The sequence below is a fragment of the Rhinopithecus bieti genome, unplaced genomic scaffold (genome assembly GCF_001698545.2).
Source record: "Rhinopithecus bieti isolate Rb0 unplaced genomic scaffold, ASM169854v2 scaffold_21703, whole genome shotgun sequence".
Taxonomy (NCBI): domain Eukaryota; kingdom Metazoa; phylum Chordata; class Mammalia; order Primates; family Cercopithecidae; genus Rhinopithecus; species Rhinopithecus bieti.
Window position 1 is genome coordinate 2,472,720 of NW_016812332.1, and position 22,114 is coordinate 2,494,833.

The window sequence follows — 22,114 nt, forward strand, 5'->3', positions numbered from 1 at the left end:
ACAAAAACCTACTTAGAAGTAGCAAACAAAAGATTCAATATATTTGAAAAGATCAAAATAAAATGGAAAACAACATCAGAGAGTTCCTTTTCCTGCTCTATCATTCCTATTATACACATCACAAAATACTGGGTTTTGCTCTCATTTTAAAAAGTCTCAATCTTCTACTCCCTTTTGCAGACAAACTATATACAAGTAATCTATACAAGATGTCCCAATTCCTCTCCTTCCATTCATTCCTAAATGCACTCAAATTAGTTATCACCCTCAAAATTCCACTAAATCAATCTGTTCTTATTAAGGTCACCAAAGACTGTCTTCCATAACTAGCTCTCAGTTACCATCTTGACTTTTCAGCAGTCACTCTCTTCACTGGACTTCTAAAGAGACCCACCCCTGTTATCTCACTCACTCTTCCCTTTTTAGTCTTCTTTTCTGGTCCCTCCTCATCAACACTGTAATGTTGTGAATATTCTAATCAGTCTCTGTCTTTTGCTGCTGTTATTTGAGACAGCATCTTGCTCTGTACTCAGGCTGTAGTGCAGTGGCACGATTATAGCTCACTGTAGCCTCGAACACCTTGGCCTTAAGTAATTCTTTTGCCTTGGTCCCCCAAAGTGCTGGGATTACAGGTTGAGCCACAGCCCTAGGTCCTGATTGTCTTCTTTTCTCCATGTATACTCACCCTCTTGGTAACATCATCTATATGCTGATAAGCTAAATTATTATTTCCAACGCAGCTCTTTCTCCTGAAGCCTAAACTAATGTAAAACATCCTAACAACATCAGTTTAAAGTCTTAAGAAAAACCTCTCATGCTTTCCTTAAAATGTAATCAATCTGCAGCCTTCTCCATCTCAGTTTTTGGGAATTCTATCCTTTCAGTTGCTTGGAATAAAAGTCTTGGAGTCATCCTCGATCTCCTTTTTCTCTCATACCCTACTTCCAACTGTTAAGCAAATGGATAGATATACAATCTACTTACTTTTTACCATCTTCATTGTTAACTCCCTGGCCCATAAGGCTATCATCATTTCACATATATGGATTACTGCAACACCTGCTTAATATCCCCTGCTTCTACCATCATTCCGTAGAGGCCATTCTCTACAGAGAGCTAGAATGTTGGCTCCTTGAATAGACATATACAATCTGCATGCCTTGGATTCTGCTCCTTTACATTTTGACCTAATTTCCCTCATCACTTACTCCTCCCTCAAGTCACAAGTTTTCCTTGCTATTTTAATATGCCAGGAATGCTCCTGCCTTAGCACTTTTGTAGTGGCCATTCCCTTTACCTTCTCAATGAAGCCTACACTGACCACCCTATTAAAAATTGTAATCCAATCCCAGCTACTTGAGAGGCTGAGATGGAAGAACAGCTTGAGCTTAGGAGTTGAAATTCCAGCCTGGGCAACATGGCAAGATCCCATCTCTTAAAAAAAAAAAAAAAGAAAAGAAAAAAAAGCAATCCTACTGCTGTATTTCCCAGCCCCTCCCCAGCACTCTGCTCCTCTTACCCTGCCTTTTCTCCCCACAACACTATGTAACTACTCATGTATCATCTTTTATTTTTTTATTTTTGGGCTCCCCTGCTACAATTTAAGCTCTACACAAGGGCAGGAATTTTTATCTGCTTTGTTCATAAACATACCTCAAACATCTGGAATACTATGAAATAAATTAGTACAAATGGTCCAGAAAGAGATACTTGGGGTCTCTTCTAAAATAATGAGCTTAATTTGTAGATTAAACGACCTTACTATGTACTAGGAAAAATAAACAACAAATAAGAGTGAATCAACAAGTTAGGGGCATATCATGCTGAACTTGGTAAGCTACAAAGAACCTTAAAAGCATCCAGGCAGAAGAAACAAATGACCAACAGTGGGGGGGAAAAAAAGGGCAGGACAGCCTCAGAGTTCTCTGGAAAACTGTAGGCCAGAAGATTCATCTACAGGAATGTTCATGGGAAACAAGTGTCGAGAATTCTTAACCAATATGTTATTCAGGTGTGTATAACTCGTAACTTATGCATTTTTTAAAAAAGTCTGAAAATAGATAATAATTATATTTAAATTACAAGTCTCAAACTCCTGAAAAATCTTAACCACATGAATAAAAATCAATTAAAAAAACTTACACTGGAGAATTTATGCTATGAAAAATGTGAGAGTGAACACTGAATATTGTAAAACTAATTCTAATTAACAGTGTTATGGCTATTAATTTATAATTTTCAGGTAAAGCTATAAAATATAAAAATAATTTGATAACAGGCCAGAACTAAAAGCCTCAACCTACCCTATATAAAGGGGGAGGAGGGATGAGATATAATATAATTACACCAGTGCACAACAGGTATGATAATATACTATTTGGGAGGTGGAATAAAGATGATAAATTGAAATAGGAGTTCAATATATTTAAAGATAAAAATATGAAGTACATAAATTAATAGCTCCTTTTTTTTCTTTGCTAATGAAGAATAAAAACTAGAAAACAAGAAAATAGCAAGCCAAAACTTATAAAATAAATATAAATGCAACAGGATCAACTATAACAAAAAGATTCTTGGGCTTAGTGAAAAAGTAAACTCAACCAACCACGTGCCATTTAAACAAAGGACTCCAAAGAGTTAAGTAATATATATGTATATTTTAAAAGAGTAGTATTAACACTGGAGTTGTTAAGGCAAAAAGCCTTTAACCATACAAACAGACTCACTTGACAATGATCTAGAATTCAATCTATCAGGCAGCAACAACAAATTATAGCAGAAATAAGTAAACATCTATGGAAACAAAGAGTCAGAAATTTTAAAGGATCTCCTTTACTTTGTCAGCTCAAGTATGCCCAAATTAAGAATAAGCACTGAATGCTGATTTTAATAGATTCACACACACACTAGATAAATTTTAAGTCTTATAAACAGTATAATCCCATTTCTATAACATCATTTATGTTCATGTAAGTATAGCAAAAATTGTAAATTTTAATCCTTCTCTTTTCAAAAGGAAAAGATCTGAAATCGTATTTTACTCCAATGACTTCCAATTTGAGTTTCCTCTGGTCCCTATATACTGTCTCATACTTGAGATTCTCCACATATCCCAGCATATTCTGCAATTAAAAAAACCCAAGTAATACATGCACTACCTACCTTCCTCTCCCTTCCTAATGGCCTGAAATCACATTTAATTGAGAAACAGAAAAAATAGGAACTCCCTCATATTATTGCCAGGACCAATCTAACTATAACCCTACTCGAAATATTTCATCTTTTCTCTCTATAATAACTGCAGTACCCAAATCCTGATCACAGGATTACACATCACCTAAATCCTGATTCTCCTTCCTCTCTTTCTTCTCCTTCAGAATCACTCCTATTCCCCATCACTTTTCTCCTATTGCATCAATTTATCCCTCTCCTGGGTCATCCTTATGAACATACAAATACTCTCCAATTTCTCTCATCTTTAAAAACAAACACAAAAACCCTCCTTTGATCCCACATTGCCTTCTAGTTACTGCCCCAATTCTTGCTCCCTTTCACAGCATAACTTCTTGAATATGTCAGACATCCATTGTCTCTACTTTTCCCATCCCAGTAACTCTTCAACCCACTTCCATCTGGCTTTCCCTACCATTCCCTTAAACCACTTGTCAAGACCAGATACTATCAAATGAATAAGAACATTTTTTCTTTATCCTTGATTTCTCGGCAACATTCTTTCTTGAACCTCCTCCTTGAACACTTGCTCTGTTGGCTCCCATATCATACTCTTGACTAGCTTTTCTCTTTTCGCACTATGGATTTCCCTTCAGTCTCATCTACCAACAACTCTTCTACCCAAACTCAGTTCTGAGTTCTCCCTTCTTCTCTAACTGTAACTCTCCCCTTATGTGAATTTATCTAATCCCAAAACTTTAAATACTTCATACATCCTGATAACTCTTCCTGAGTACCAGACTCATACACCTAATTTTTAGACTTTGCCACTTCCACTCATATGTCAACATAGATATTTTAAACATAAAAAGCACAGATGTCTTTATTCTCTCTCATCTGAATCCTTTCACCCTTAGTCTTTGCTATCTTAGTAAATCTACCCAACTGCTCAAACCATAAATCTAGGAGTCAACCTTGGTTTTCTCTTTTTCTTCACTCTCCACAGCAAACATATCACAAGCCCTATTGGTACAACTTCCAAAATACTATTTAAAATCTGGTCACATTTCCTTTTGGTTCCTGTAACTGGCACAATATATACAGCACATGGTAGATATTCAGTAAACACTGACAGACGTAAACAACTAAAAACAGACACCAGAGGAAAGCCTTCACCACGTAAGATTTCTGTTAATATACAAAGAACTATTGGTTTACATACGATTTACGGTTACAGTTTCATTTACCTAATTCTTCATTCCTGTAGGGGTTACTAGACAGGTATGTCTAAGCTTAAGCATCCTAACTTAATCAGGATTCATATGAAATAATGATTACTCACATCATCAAGTTATAGGAAGAATAGCCAACTCTATGTGAATTCACTTGGAAAAAAGGTGATGTACTTTCAACAGTCTCTAAGAACTGAAGAAATTACTATACGATGTGCAGAGCATGTTAGTTTACTGTAAAGGATATTCAAAATCAGTGGAATTTAATGCCCTTGAGAAACATATAATCTATTATAATGAAAAAACACCTCGCTACCAGTCATTAATAGCACATACAAAATAATATGTGATTAAATGCCAAAATAACTAAACGTAAGACTTAAATCTAGATTCAAAGGGTAGAATTTATATAGGAATGGATAATGTCAGGGACATTTTCGGAAGTTAGAAAGCGTATAGCGTGTAAGTAATTTCCTCATTTAAACATTTGGGTGCCTATTTTATGTTGGGATGAAGACTATGAAATCACCAGAAACTGCCATTTACTGCTTACTATCTATTAGGCACTTGTTAATACTATGTGCATAATCTCAATCTTCACAATGGCTCTGAGCCAGCTACTATTTTCCATCTATTTTGACATACCTGGAGCTTAAGAGTATGCGTGGGAACGAATAAGGTTAAAAACGTCAGCAAGGGCCATACTGCAAATGGCTTTTGATGCCTAACTCAGGTATTTGGAACTTTATACAGAGGTTACAAATATACTTTGTAAGGAGAGGGATCAGGCACTTCTATTTTAGCACTGCCACCCAGAAAGCAACATAAATACCAGTTTGAAAAAATTGGTGAATGGAACACAGAAACTTAATTAAAAAGTTACTGTATCACAAATATTGGTGAGGATGCAGCAGCTCATGCCTGTAATCCCAGCACTTTGGGAGGCTGAGGCGGGTGGATCACGAGGTCAGGAGTTCAAGACCAGCCTAGCCAAGACGGTGAAACCCCGTCTCTACTAAAAATACAAAAATTAGCTGGGCATGGTGGTGGGCCCCTGTAATCCCAGATACTCAGGAGGCTGAGGCAGAGAACTGCTTGAACTTGAGAGGCGGAGGTTGCAGTGAGCTGAGATCGCGCCACTGCACTCCAGCCTGGGCAAAAGAGCGAGACTCCATCTCAAAAAATAAATAAGTAGTATACCCACTCTGGAAAACAGTTTGGCAGTTTCTTATCCTGTATTTGAATGTTCATGACTTTATTCAAGATGGACAAAAACTGGAATGACCTGATGTCCTTCAACAGGTTAAAACACTGATGTATCCATATTATGGAATATTATTCAGCAATAAAAAGAACAAACTGTTGATACATGCAACAACTTGGCTGAATCTCAAGGGCATTATGCTAAATGAAAGTCAATCCCCGAAAGTTATATGCCCTGTGATTCCATTTATACAACATTCTTGAAATGACAAAATTATAGAAATGAAAAACAGATTAGTGGCTGTCAGTGGTTAGTGATGGGTGAGGAGAAGGAAAAGCATGTAGTTATAAAAAGACAAAACAAGTAATTTGCTAGTGATGGAACTGTTTTACATCTTGACTATGGGAGGGACGCACAAACCCATACACATGAAAAACTGCAAAGAATGAAATATACGTATGTACAAATTAGCACAAGTAAAACTGGGGAAATCTGAATAAGATCTGTAGATCATATTAATGTCAATACGCTGGTTGTGATATTGTACTAGTTTTGCAGGATGCTACCATTGTGGGAAAATGGGCAAAGAGCACATGGGGTCTCTGCCATTTTTGTTTGTTTTTAAACAATAGCATGTGAATCAACAATTAGCTCAAAATAAAATCTTTATTTCTTTAAGAAAAAGGTCTTTGTGATAATGCAGGTAAGAAGTAATGACAATCTCAACTAGTATTATGAAAATGGAATGGAAGCAACACATTTTATAACACATTTTATAGCAGAATAATGAATGATAAACAGTCAAGTATGATAAATGACAACAGCATGTAGCTCTGGCCCACAGTTAACATAATGCTGAAAATATATTCTTACTCAATCATGGTGAGGCTGGGGAAGAAAACGCTATGACCTATATGGAAAACCCTACCTTTCTTATTGAACAGATACAAACATGCCTTGTATTACTGACTTCTAGAACTTCATAGACATTTTCTTCAAGACATAGTCTCCTACACGAGGGTTTCTCAATTTCAAGATTATTGGCACTCTGGGCTGTATAATCCTTTGTTATGGAAGATGGCCTGTGAATTCTGCAATGTTTAGCAGTAACCCTGGCTTCTACCCACTAGATGCCAGTAGCAACCTCCTACTTCCAGCTGTGACACCCGAAAACGTCTCTAGACACTGCCATATGATTCCTGGAGGGCCAAAGTGACCCTGGTTGATAGCCACTGTGCTAGACTAGTAAAAACAAAGACCAGTAACTCAAGTTTGGGAAATAGCTAGAGATGTATTTCTGAAAAACCTGAGAATTTTAACTTTAAAAAAGGTCCACACATGACTCAAGACTGAGAAACAATACTGCAGGTTATACAAAGCTGAATGATAACCATAACTGCCCTCAAAAAGGTTGTAACATAGGGAGAAAAACAAAATTAAGCAACAATATAAAGTGATCAGGCAGTGAGAAGCAGCATTACATTATAGTTTAACACACTGGTGTAAGAAAGAAGCCTTCAGGGGACCCAGCACTGTAAAGGTTTATTTAATCCCCTTTTTAAGACTATAAAAGCTGTAAGTGCTGGCTGAAAGTCCAAACACACTTTAGAAAACTTACATTGTGAAGACTCTCTCACACCCTTTATGCTAACACTAGGTGAAAAGAGGAAATAAAAAACAACAGAGTGTAAATAAATGCGATCTAGGTTCTTGCACATACTTATCAGGCAAACTAACTTTAACCTTGACTCAGGAACATTTATTCTCTAAGATAACACCTTCCTAAAAAGCATTTCAACATATATATGTGGCAGATATTTTATTAATGCCATTAACAACTTAACAAAAACTAAACCTGGAGTCACAGAAAGTTCTAGCAAAGCAACTAACTGTTCAAGTGAATGGGTGGATTTCTACCCAGCTTCCCCAAATTTCAGTGTCTTCCTCCTCCCTCTCATCTTATAAAAGGAGTTTCTTAAACTGGGGTCCACAGGCTTTTAGGAAGTATTTGAAAGCATTAAAACTCCAGTAACATTTTGTGCATGTGCATTTTTCTAGGGAAAATACCCAAACCTTTACTCAGATCTTCCAAGGCTAAGAACAATTTCCAAAAAGTTCAAAACAATCATGTTATACAATGTATGCAAGCTGTACCCTTTATTTTGACTAAGATACAATCATAAGATCTCTTTTGTTGTATCCTTATATTTTATTGTAAGGATTCTAAACATCAAAAATTACTACTATTTTTAAAAAGCAAGTCTCCTATGCTCTGGGGTTTCTCTTCTTTAAAAGTCACAGATTAAGCCCTATTGACTCAAGTACTCCATCCACACATTAGCTGAGACGACAGGAAAACATTACAGAGCAAGAAATCATAACACTGCATCTACTGTAAAATACCTCTTCTAGGAGTGACACAATTTGTAGTACACAAAATTTTGGTGTACATAAATTAGCAAACCTATAAATTTACCTATTAGTCTTACAATAGTAACAACTGTCCATTAATATAAGAACACAATTATCTATGGTTATAGAAGTGCCTCCATGAAACATACTTCACATTTACTATTAATCTGCTGCAGAAATGAGTAACTTCAATAATCTGTACTATGCTTTTACTAAATATTCAGTATGCTGCTATAAACACTAAGAAAAAGTTTGTATAGAAAGCCAAATTTAAAATAGCAAAATGTATGCCACCAACATAATTTTCAAATTAAATCTCAACAAAATGTATAAATCAGAAATATACTTTAAAAATTAACCATCCAATTACATTTCAATCTGAATTTGAAAAGCAATAAATCAAGGTCAAATGAACAACACAGAATTCAAAGAAATGGCAAATAGTAAAATCCTGCCAGAAATACTTGCACTATATATCCACACTTGTTACCATAAATTGGTGTAGCCAGCACCAAAAATGCTGCTGAAGAAACAAATTTTAACTTTATGAGAAATTACAGAAGCACCATAGATCTAGTTAATCAGGTAGACCAATTTAGCTGGTTAGCCAGGAAGAAAGCAATAGAAATGGTACTGAAGAAAGCCTAAGTAAATTCTTTCCACATGAGATGAGATATGAGAAAGAACCAGAAATCTGGCTAAACTTGTTGAAAATATAAAACATATTTAATTTTCAGCAAAATCAATTTTATTAGACTGAACTTCTTGAGAGCACAGCCAATGAATGACCAAGTCATCCCCATATTAGTTTCTAACAGTGTTCAGGCATAGTAGGCATTTACCAAAATGCTTGTTGAATAAAATAAATTTGCTTGAGTCGAAATAAATTATAAACACATGAACAGTTCTTTTACAAAAACAAAGGCCATACATTTATGCTGACTTCAACTGATCACAGTACAACACAGAGTACTGTGCTAGGCCACAGAGATCAACTATAAACAAGATACAAATCTTGCCTGCAGTAGACATTGTGGTTTTCCTACCTTAGAAACTACCTCGATTTCACAGAAAGCCAATTTCACCCAGAGCTCTCAGGATAAAGAGTAAAACCTAAACTCATTTTTCTTTTTTTTTCCCGAGACAGGGTCTCGCTCTGTTGCACAGGCTGGAATGCAGTGGTGCAGTCACAGTTCACTGCAATCTCAAACTCTTGGGTTCAAGTGATCCTTCGGGGCTCATCACTATACCCAGCTGAATTTTTACATTTTTGTAGGGATGGTGTCTCACTATGTTGCCCAGGTGGGTCGGACCTAAATTTAGTTGGATAATTCTACTCCCCCGGACAGACTGTATTGGTTAGGAAAAGATGCAGGACCTAAATCAAGGCAGACTAGAAAAGATGCTGGTTGAAGGGTCTACAAAAGAACCTATGGATATAATGAATATTCCGTATCAACTCTGAAGAAATTAAGCAAGAAAATAAGTACAAAAAAGAAAATCTGAAATTTTCAAGCAGTTCAAGACTTTGTTGAATAAAGAATCTTTGCTTATTCAACGAAGTGTAAGCCTATCCCATCAGATCTGTAAGTACTGCCTTCCTATAGTAAGCTTTTTTTTTTTTTTGGAGACAGAGTCTTACTCTGTCACCCAGGCTGGAGTGCAGTGGCACGATCTTGGCTCACTGCAACCTCCACCTTCTCGGTTCAGGCGACTCTTCTGCCTCAGCCTCCCGAGTAGCTGGGATTACAGGTACACACCACCACACCTGGCTAATTTTTATATTTTCAGTAGAGATGGGTTTTCACCATGATGGCCAGGCTGGTCTTGTGTCCTGACCTCAAGTGATCTGCCTGCCTTGCCCTCCCAAAGTGCTAGGATTACAGGTGTGAGCCACCGCACCCTGCCTGCTCTTTCTATATAGTAAGCTTTTTATATCCAGTTTTTTTTTTTTTAGCTTTCACAAAATTCTTTCAAGAACCTGATTTCTCTCAGATGTGAACACTAACAGTCAACCTAATGACTGTCAAGAGGTTAAATGATACACACTAAAAAATATAACTTTCTCATAATTTATGCATTCTGATATAGACAAATGACAACAGAAACATTTCCATATATTTCATTACTTTTATATCTGGAATGAACAATTTACAGATAGAGTGAGGTTCTAGAAATCAGAAGTCAAATAATGCTAAACCTAAGATTTACTACATTAATATAATGGCATGGTATGAAGTCATGATTTGCTAATATCAAATTAATACCTTGTGACTCAATATATACATATTAGTATCTATCTAAAACATACTTATTTTGGTTTTATTCTTCTGCCAGTCTCCAAACCCCATTACAGTGGCTAAAGCAGCAAAATCTTTTAAGACAATAATTGATGGTGGATTTAGATAAGAAGGGAGCAGTAAAATACAAAGAAAAAAACACTGACTAGGAGGAATACAAGTTGGTAATTGCTAATACAAAAAGGAGGAAAATATTCAGGGCCTGGAATAAGACATGAAAACAATTTAAAAAGAAGTTAAAATAAAAAATCATCTGAATACCAGCTTATACTAATATACCATAAAATTCACCAAGTATTTTACTATTTATCTGAATCAAGCTAAAAATAAAATAGACAAAATAGATACTGAAGAAAATCAAACCAACTTAAATACAGGTGTTTAACACATTCCTCGAATGTGTTAAAAACTGGCAATTTTATTATTAATACAACTCAAATTTTCTCAGGAAATTTCAAGCAGTTCTCTTAAAGGGCTGCTTTTTGAACACTAGTAGGTTACTAAATTAATTCAGATTTTAAGTAAAAAAGTACTTCTTTTTTCACTGTAAGAGACTACAAATCTATTTTGGTTTATTAGAACACAGCTATGTTCATCCGTTTACATATGGTCTATGGCTGCTTTCACAATACAACAGATATGACCAGGTGCAACAGACTATATGACCCTCAAAGCCTAAAACATTTACTATCAGGCCCTTTACAGAAAGTTTATCAATGTCTGCCCCAGATCAATGACTAAACACACTGACCTCCTTTAAGAACATACTATGTTCCTCTCCCACCATATGTACATCCTATTTATTCAGCATTAAATACTCTCCATTACATATCACCAACCCCCAGTTAACTATGTAGCTATCAGATCTGACTAAAAATGACTTTTCAAGAAGGCCTTTCCTCACCATTTAGACTAGCACATCCTAATTCAACTAGCCACATTTCAAGTGTCCAATAGCCCCATGTGGCTAACATGTTTGAAAGACAGCAGTAAACCAGAGGTCTATTTCCAGACTCTGTTCTATTGGTCGATATGCCTACCTCTGTGCCAGTAACACACTGTCTTAAAGTTTTATATTATATGATAGAATGAGCATACACACTACCACCATTCCACCCTGCCTTTCTTCTTCAGAAGTGTCCATGCTATCAAATCAGCATGTGAAATTTCTTAAAAACTTTTGAAACTTCCAATGAAACAACACTGAATCTAGAGCTCAGTCTGAAGAAGAGTGACTTCTCTATGATATGCCATATGCATGGACAGGAAGACAATAGCTCTGTCATTTATTTCGGTCTTTTTAATGTCTTTCAATAACATGTTATACTTTTCCAACAGAGGTTACACATTCATTATTCCTGGGGACTTGATAATCTGCCCTGTTTTTGTAAATGGTGTCTTCTGTAATGACTTTCTCTAGTTTTCTGCTGCTAATGTATAGAAATGCAACCTATTTTTGATTACTGATCTTATATCAAGCTATTTTGTTAACTCTAATAATTTATCAGTAAATACTACTTTAGTAATACTAATCCTTTTTGGCTTTTACTACTACTTCACAATTTATTTAATACTTACAGGATTATTTGAAGCATTTTTGTTTAGGTAAATTACATTTTTCCAGGACTTTGTTCATTTTGTTTAAACTTTCAAACTTGTGGCACGGAATTGTTGATAGTATTCTCTATTATCTTTTAATCTGATCTATCTGTAATTATGTTCTCCTTTTTATTCGGTGTTTATTTATGCCTTCTTTTTTCTCACATCACTATTACCAGAGGTTTGTCTCTTCTATTTTTTAGTCTTTTCAAATAATCAGCTTTTAGCCTTTATTTTTCACATGGTCTCTGTAACTCTACCACTTTACAAATGAATGCCTGCATCTGCCTCCTGACTAAAAGTATACAAAATTATACTAATACTGTAATTAGAAAGAATATGCGGCAGTATGGAAAAATATGACTGTACTACTGCTATTAAAGAGAACATTTCTGTTCTTAGGAAATACAGGATGAAATATTTAATAGCAAAAAGAGTCCATTATCTCCAACTTAATCTCAAAGGGCTTAAAAAAATAAAACAAACCAATAGACACAAAAACACACACACACACATGCACGTGCACACACACAGCTCCATCAAGTGGGGCCAAATGTAGATAACTGGCAAATATGGGTAAAGGATATATGGATTCCCCTTTACTATTCCTCCAACTTTCACTGAAATTACATCAAAATAAAAGGTTACCAAAGCAATTAGGCTTGTGAACAAAAATGGAAAAAAAACCCCACAAAATAAAAGCAATTTAAAATGGAAAGGCTGTGTTTTATTTTTGTTAATAAACAGTAAGTAGTTTTAATAATATAAACCAATTAACAGAAAAACATTACAGTTTTTTGTTAGTGATAAAATGGAACTAGTGATAATAAGGGTAAGTGTGAAGAGATGCCAAAGAGTAGCATATTATGAGTTGAGTATGTGCTGTAAGTCTAGATCAGTATATTTTTAAAAGTTTATAGCTGGGCGTGGTGGCTCACGCCTGTAATCCCAGGACTTTGTGAGGCTGAGGCGGGCCTTGGATCATCTGAGGTCGGGAGTTCAAGACCAGTCTGACCAACATGGAGAAACCCGTCTCTACTAAAAATACAAAATTAGCCGGGCATGCTGGCACATGCCTGTAATCCCAGCTACTCAGGAAGGGTGAGGCAGGAGAATCACTTGAACCTGTGAGGTGGAGGTTGCGGTGAGCCAAGATTGTGCCACTGCGCTCCAGCCTGGGAAACAAGAGCGAAACTCCATCTCAAAAACAAAAATTTAAAAAAAGGTTACATGCCTCCTCCAGAAAATTTGCTAATGACAAAAAAATGTAATACTTTAACTTAAACTTAGAAAATAAAGCAGAGTCTATCCAACTATAATGGGGAGTTACTATATTTAGGAAAATTACCTAGAATAAGCTTACTCAAAATATCCACATCTTTAATTGGGTCTGATAAACAGCAGTCAGGTATAGAAATAAAGTATTGACAATTTACAAGATTACGGACTTAACCTATGAAGAAATTACCAATACATTAGCATAAAAGCCTATGAATGCTATCTTAAGACCATAAAATCCTTAAATAAAAGTTTGTGTGCAATTAAGTGTCAAACAGTATTAGAAGTGAAGTTGCTAAAATATCACTGTGAAAAATATCTAATAAAAGACAAAATTATTAAATACAACTTTAACAGCATTCATATTTAGGTTTCAAATGCTTAATACCATCAGATGGATTAACACCTACTGAAAATGTAAAAGATGAAAGAATGCTTGCTTTCTTTCTTTTAATTTGGTTAGAATTCTGCAATTCAAATTTCAGAAACCTTTCTGTCTACCTTCAGGCAGTATACCACCATCTGCAAAGAAGCTGCCTGAAAAAGTTAATAAATATCCAAGACTATAAACTGTTACAATTTTATTGTATTATTAATATCCTTGAGTGAGACAGGTATGCCCAACTAATACTGCAAAATGGTAAGGCAAAAGGGAAAAGCAGAAAAATAGGATTTACAAATGGAAAAATTAAGAACAAAATCATTTCATATCTGGGTTTCCGTAAAAGAAAAAACACATTCATCCAGAATTTTATGCTGAAGAATATGAAATCAAACTCTATCCCAATAAAGCACAAAATAACAAAAAATCACTTATCCCCACAAAATACTCAGAAAATTAAAAAGGGCTACTAATTACACGTATGGAATGAATGACACTAAATTCTAACACTGATGTCAGTATTTTAAAAAAGCAACAACAAGCATTTTTATAAACATCACTGACCTTAAGTTAACCTTACCTTTTTATCTTCTTTCACTTTGTGGGTTTTCTTCTTCATCTTCTTATCGTCTAACTCCTGGTCAGAAGTGATTGCAGGATTATCAATACCACCTTTCCAAGTTTCAACAGGAGAAAGAAGTGGATCTTCTTCACTTCCACGATGTCTTCCTTTTCTTTTTGTTTTAGAAGTGGTGAAAGCCTCATCATCACTGGCATCTGAATGTGTTCTTCTATAGTATGACTTGGCTTTACTAAACAAGGTTTTAGATTTGTATTTGTATTTTGAAGGCCTCCGTTCCCCATGACTTTTTGAGGTTCTATCAGAAAATCCGTTTTCTTCATCTCCTTGGGTATTATTTACAAATGAGTTTCGAATTTTAATGCGATTTTGACTATCATCTGGGACAACATAAATCTCATCAGAATAGCCCTTCTGTTTGAAAATTGTATCAATGGGTTCCGCATAGTTATCTGAAGGATCCATATCTTCAGGATGTGCCAAAGGCACCCGGGATGTCTGCTTTCTTGGATTTTTACCAATACCAGCTTCAATTGTTTTTAAAAGGTTTGGATCCAGTTTTTTCACATTTGTCTTAGGTACAACTGGTTTAGGTTTAATAGGTGGAGGCACTTTATGGTTGCGTTCATGGTCATGACAGTTTGGGGTACTATGAATGGGATATTCATTTCCTTCCAAATCTAATCTATATCTGGAACGGTCACTAGGTGTTGGAAGCAACTGTACATCATCCCCAATTGGACTATAAGGAGGTGGTGCTTCTGTGTCATCATCTGAATCAGGGTAGTTATTATAGGGAAAACAGTCTCTGGGAGATGGTAGAAAAACATCTTCACTTTGATGGGTTGATTCCCTTGTATTATCAGACAAATAAGAATTTTCTATCATATTTTTTTTCTCTAGAACATCACTAAAAAACAGAGTAAAGACCTCAGTTTGCCGATGATACTGAGATAAAGAATACAATGCTGTAAATTTAGCAGTGATCTCAGTTGCAATGTGTTCTCCTTCAGTCATTAACTCTTTGATAGCCTCATTTTCAAAAAAATCTGCTTGGCTGTCAGTAACTGCCACCAGCTGTACAGGAATGGTATCTTGAACTTCTGATAGAAATGCTCGAAGCATTCCCATTGATGCTTTCCGTTTTGCAGAGTAAACTAATATATACCCATGAACTAGTTCATCTTTTCTTACTCCAATTGAAGAGTGGTATGATAATATTGTGATCTGTATTCGCCTCCTTTTTTCACCAATGATTTTATCAAGCATTAGGGAATTATTCTGTCCAGCCTGAGCAGCACTGCAAGAATGAGAATCAAGGAAGGGTGAAAGAATAAGATCCACACTAAATGGATCTCCACACATGGCGCACATGACAATTCTCAAGTCAGCTTCTGATATGTCCTTATTGGCAGGAACTGGGCTCACCATATCCAAATTGTGTTTAACTGATTCCAATACTCCTCTTAGAGCTTGCTTTATTTGGGTTTCATTAAATTTACGAGGATACGTACCAGCGGGTACATCTACAAAAGGACATTGTAACTTGTTTGCCAACTGCTGCCCTTGGTGCCTGAGAATTGGTAGATTCTTACTAATGGAATCTCTCTGATTAGCCAGAATTAATGTAAATGGAAGATTAGCCATGTATTTATCTTTTCTGATCTGAGAAGCTTCAGTTCTTATTTTCCCAATAAATTCCCCAATAAAACTCAATGACTCAATAGAATTAAATACACAGAAGCACCCATGTGGTTTAAAGGCGGCAGTCCATAACTGACTCAAAAAGTAAGGCGATTTGGCATCAACTGGCCGAAGATCAAGTTCATAAATTTTTCCATCTAAGGCATACTCATCATCAGTGGATTGTGTCCTTATCTCATTTGCTAGTTCTTGGGCAAGGCCATCCTTCCCTAAAATAAAAAGGTTAACTTTATCTATATTGGTACCATCGTGATATAATCTTAAGCGGCCGTGATCCAACTGTAAAAGACTACTAGCAAGTAACTGCTCCACTTTAATGTCTGTACAATTTTGGCCACTAAGACATGTTTCTTTAGTGGGATGATAAACAAATCCTATATGCTTAAGTAGAAGAGATTCCCTATCAGGTGCAAGTTTCTGTAAAGCTTTATATCTAGGTTCTTCACTCAGAACTGTATGAATTTCACTCATTTTATCTGAACTGGGTGTTGCATTAAGATCTAAATCATAAAAAAGTTCAGAATGCTCAAAAAGCATTTCTTGAAACTCTTCTTTGGCTTTTTCAACTATTTCTCGCTGATGCCTACCATATACCTCTTTGCTATCAGCCTCAGTGATATATTTGAAGGCTTCATCCTCCATAACAAAGCACATAACTTCCTCCCACGGCTGCCCAGGTGAAATGAATTGAATTTTTTCCAAAGTCTTTTTGAATTTTTCCTTCATTTCTACCCTCCTCTTCTCGGATATTAGATGTTGTACATGGTTCTGATAGACTTTTTCAGCTTCTAAAGTGCTCAGGAGGTCAAATGGAATCCGCCTATCATTAATTTTGTCTATATGGTCAGTTTCATCCCAAGGTGTTTTTTCTAGCACCACAAAACATAACTGGAAATCTGCTCTCTTTTCCATTAACTTCAAAGCTTCTGACCAATTCAAATGTTCAATCTCTTCTAGATTTGGCAAAAGAGTGTTAAAAGCTCTTGGTAAAGTGTTTATATACTCTTCTCTCCTTTTTCTTATGTGTTCCTGTTTAAGTTGTTCTATATGTTTTGAGAATGCATTTCTGGCCTTTCTTGTTCCCTCTAAGTTGATGTATTCTTCATAATCAGGATGATTTTTTAATTTATTACTAACAGTTTTCCAAGTTGCATGATAATCTCTCACAGTCTGCACAAGTTTTTCAAACTTATCTGTTGCTGTGACAACAAGTTGTCTCTGTGTTTTATAAGCATCCAAATAGGGAATAATTTTAGGCTTGCTACGAGTTTTATCCAACATTTGTACCAGTGCAGTGAAACATGTTTCAATGTTGACATTAAATCGTGCTGATGTTTCCACTACAAGAAGGTTCTTTTTGTTTGAAGCAAATGCCTGAACTTCTCTAAGATAATGATCCACGCATTCATCACATTTAGTTGCTGCTATTATTACAGGTTTTTTTGATTTTGATAACTGGACAAAAAGGTTATTCACAAATTTAAGTTGATCATCAAACTTCCTATTGCATCCCTGACTTACATCAATGCATAATAAAAATCCATCTACATTGAGCTTCCCTTCAGGCATTTGCTTCTGTTCAAAGTCTTGTTCTAAGCCTAGTTGATCAGTGCAAATGTACATTAGCTTTTCTGCTGACTGCAATTTAGATGCAGCTGCACGTTTTATATATGGTTGCAAATTCGTACTCCGATGAGGCAAGAAAGTCTGGTCATCAATGAACTCTGTTTGTTCAATGACATGAATTTTGCATTCTACTCCATCTTCACCATTTTGTATTATGTCACCCCAGTACAAAAAGTGATCATTGTTTACTACTCGTCCTCCAAAGTCAATGGTGCTAAGCACAGAAGTATGCTCTGGATAATACTCATCTGCTTTTGAGCGTACAAATCTATTGCACAAACAAGACTTTCCAACTCCACAGTTACCTTTGTCTTTTTCAGTCCCAGAGAGTCCAACTACACTGATGGTATAGGATGGGGGACGAGGCTCTTTGTTTTTTGCCATCATAACTCTCTTCTCATGTCTCTACATTCATAAAGGTAACCAGATATGCTTCTCATTCTGAAAATAAAATCATCTCAAAATACAGATCCCAAATTTCAGAACTGTATTTGGTTCTTTGTATTTCCCTCATTTCTGTGCAGAAACATCTTCAAGATCATAGGGATCATCTTCCTATAAAGGGGGGGGAAAAAACAAATCTTAATCACAAATTACATACAGTGAATTACAAATAATAAAGATGTTTACAACAAAGCACCATACAAGTTAATAATAATGATACATGTATTTTAAGAGGTAACTACATAAACAGTTTATGACTTACTGTTATAAATACAAGATGACCTCAAAACATAAGGCAAACCTAACAAAATACAAAATCTAATGTAATGTCTCACAAACTTTAAAATAAACCTCTATTAAACCAAATGTACATTTTGCCTCTAATTACCCCTTCCTGTGAGTTTGAAAAAACAGCTAGTCCTTTCCACTCCCTTAATTTTCCTGCCTTCTGTCACTGGAGGCTATGCTGGTAATAACTAAAATATACTAGTTGCCTTGCAACTCCCTCACAACTTAAAAATACAAAACAACCTGCTTTTTCTATTACAGGGTTCCTCAAAACTTATTCCTTAAAACAGAATTTCATAAGAATTTGATAAGATTTTAGAATATAAAATTTTTTTCAATAAATTTCAACAGTCTTTTAAAAAAAATCTACCAAATGTTATGCACCCCTAAAATTGACTATTTAAATACTTAAACAGAGAAAACAGAAGTGAACACAATACAAATAATGATGGCATTTACATAGATCACTGCTTCTTAAACTCTCTAAGGACCAAATTTTATTTCAAACCTACAAGACCAACTGCAAAATATAATGAAATTTATTTTTACATCGAAGCCTTGATTTTTTGTTAGATTCAAGAAACCTAAAACTGCCAAACTGATCCTAAACGCTCTTATTTTCTGGAACTATTTCCTCTCAAAATAGTTACAAAGGGCACAAGGACCGCATTTTGAGTAGCACCAAGCTAAATAATTTTAAAATGATATATCTGAGACAATCTTTTAGAATTATTTGATATGCTAGTAACACAAGATAACTTTTAAGAATTCCATACAATTTAATTTTGATTACTTTTCATGTAGGTAATAAATTGGTCTTTTAAAAAAGTTTTAAGAGATTCTTCACATTCTTTTGAGAACAAATTAAAAGAACTACATCATTTCCACCTCCAAATTTCACAAGATAGGAAAAAAATCACTAGCAATGTACACATGAAAAGTATCCTCAATCCAGACAAAATAAAGAACAAACCAAAAAAATCTAAGAAAAGTAAGAAAAGACCACTTCCTACCCTCTCTGACAAATACCTGCTAGTCCACTGACCTCTGTTGTAAGTAAACATCTATTTCAATTACACCGAACATATGTTATACTAACTAATGGTGAAGATAAACTGTGCTCATAATTTAAAATCTTGACTAATATTTCTGGTAAAATTATAATACATAATTTTTAAAAATAAAATTTCAGATTTATTCTCATATTTTAGAACCTTATTCCATCAATCTCAACTAAATATTTAATAGCCATCTGACAGTCAAACAAAATATATATTAGGTTCACTTTTGTAGTAAATATTACTATATTGAAGCGGCAATACAAGGAAGTGGAAACCACGTGTAAATACAACTAATTTCAAAATCGGACTCCTATCATTTACTAGTTAAAGACAACAGTAAAGCCCTAAAACTCTTAAGACATAGTTCCTTCATCTATAAAACAGGGCTATATCTATAAATCATTTTTTAAAATGTGAAGTGCCTAGCGAAGAGGCTTAATAAATATTAGTTTCAGTTCTTTATTTGATTCTTGGAACCATGGAAAGCTGCTTAAGATTTACGAAAAATAATGTGATGAGACTTGTGACTTACAAATATTTATGTGGCAGCAGTGTATACATGTAGTAAAGGAAACTAGGGCAGTCCCATCCAATCCTATTAACTTTTTTTATTAAGTAAAATTTTTACAAATCTTAATCTGGCCAAATTGAAAATTTGCATCCAGCATCAACTTTAACATTCTTTACCTGAACTGTGTAAAAGAACAAGTGAACACTTTATTTATGGATATTACAGAGAAAAAAACATAGTGTATTCTGGACAACAAAGTTATATATACTGTGACATAAAGGGAACTTAGTATGGAAAACACCACAATGATTCCATACCTAACAATTAATTAATTGCAAAATATTGAAAACACAAGAGAATACAAGATCTATTCTTTTTCATTAGAAAAGCAAAACCTCCAGATGATATACTTATCAAAAGAAGACTTATCTGGTGATTACTTTGGGGAATTTTACAGTACAGTAAAACACTACAGTTACATAATGAAATATAACTCTTTATTAAACAAACATCTATTCTGAAAACTAACAGTAATTCAAAGACGTTTTAAAAGTAAAAGCATCCCTTGTCTTCAAATCATATATGCTTACCTAAATAATGTAATTCTGAATAGTATTACTCATTAAGACTCACTTCTGCTCTCCAATAGCATAAACCCCAAAACACTGAGATATACTCTATATGTTAAGATAGAAAGGTAAAGCAGAAATGAAAACACTCTCTCATAAAATGTATTTTTAAAGTTTCAGAAACAAAAGGGTCTTAAATGAAGAGTGGAGGCAACAAGCTATCACCCTTTCATTGGTCACTGAAAACTGGAAAGCTTTTTATTTGACAGAAATAAAACTATAATGAAGTTAAAATTTAATACTAAGGCTTCAACACATCCTCATTCATTTGACAGTGGCAATTTGAATCTTAAATGTTCATGTTTAAATTAAAAATAAGGTAATTTCACATGACTTCTACGGTTTCCACAACAATTCACAGTAAAATGCCCATTAGATACAGGGAGGAACATCCTTATCCTTCTAACAAGGCTGTTAAGCAGACTACCTGCTGGTATTTTGAAATCAACTCCAGAGCTTATGTCGTGAGTCACCATATAGTGATTTTCAAACTGTGACAGAAAAATTCTTCCACCTAGATGTGGGAAGGGTGCTGGGAGAGTCCTTCCAGCTCTCACCAGAGGGGTGCCTTCCTTATCTGATTTATAGGTTTACTTAATTCAAGAGGCTTTGGTTTGAAAACGAAACAAAAAAAAAGGCAAGGGAAGGGGGAGATGAGTTTGAGAAACCACAAAATAGAAAAAAAAAAAAATTGTTGTCACCTTGCCCTCAAAAGCGTTTGGCCATTTGTTTGAATGAGTATGGTATTACCACCTCAATGGACAACGGATCTCATGAAGTTGGCTGTAACAGGTTTTAAGGGAATTTCATTTCAAACACTGAGATAGTTCATATATATATACAAATTATCCATTGGCCCCTTACATCCAGATCAAAACTGTCCTCTTCAAGCAATTTTTTTTCAGTGCTAAGAACAAAAAAAAAATTATTGTTTTTTTCATGCTCCCACTAATAAACTAACGGCCAGCGTCTTCAATTATATGAAGGCTGTTTGAGTTAATTCAAAAACTCCTTTCAGTCTTAATATCTATGTCAATCATGCACATCTTTTCTATTTTTGACATAAGCTTACTTTCATGCAACTTGCTCTTATGATATCTAGCATCATGTTTATTTTTACTGATGAAGAAACCAAGACAAAAGTAGCAATAACCTATTAGAAATTATAAGGTTAGAAGGAAAATCTCTTCATTCCCAATCTTTTACTTTTTTAAGCAATAGTGCTGCTTTTAATAGCTTGCAGTGCAGTCTCTCATTCTGCCTTTAAGATTACCTTTAGGATAATCTTATAGAAATTATATAGAATTCCTCATAGAAATTAAAATTGTGTCAAAATGAAACTATCTTCCCAACTAAGTTTTCTAAGATATTTCACTAGACCATTGAAACACCGCATCCTCCTTTGCAAATCAAGAAAAAAAAGTTCTACGAGGAATCCAAAAAAATTTTTTTTAAATCTCAATAAGTCAGAACAAACTAAGACACGTACCTTTTCACAAAACTGATGCATTCATTAATAAAAGGTATGTATTTAAAATATTTTACGTTTTAAATTATTATACCATGTCAGGAAATTCCTAACGGTCCTATCTTTAAAATATATCCTTAACTTTTCAGTTTTTTCTACTTTTACTGCTCTCACCCATCAATATCTCTGGCCCAAGATTACTCCAAAGTCTTCTAAACTAACTCC

General features: G+C 34.9%; 1 protein-coding gene across 6 annotated transcripts in view; it reads right to left on the minus strand.

The window, feature by feature from the left end:
• The window catches only part of ARHGAP5 (Rho GTPase activating protein 5), a 70,460-nt gene that overhangs the window by 34,786 nt on the left and 13,560 nt on the right, over positions 1–22,114 (minus strand). For all 6 annotated transcript variants that reach the window (XM_017895898.1, XM_017895897.1, XM_017895896.1 and 3 more), the window contains one exon: positions 14,159–18,043. In XM_017895898.1, coding sequence (XP_017751387.1) covers positions 14,159–17,875 — 3,717 coding nt within the window. In that variant the 5' untranslated portion in view covers positions 17,876–18,043. The remainder of the gene's footprint in view (positions 1–14,158; positions 18,044–22,114) is intronic.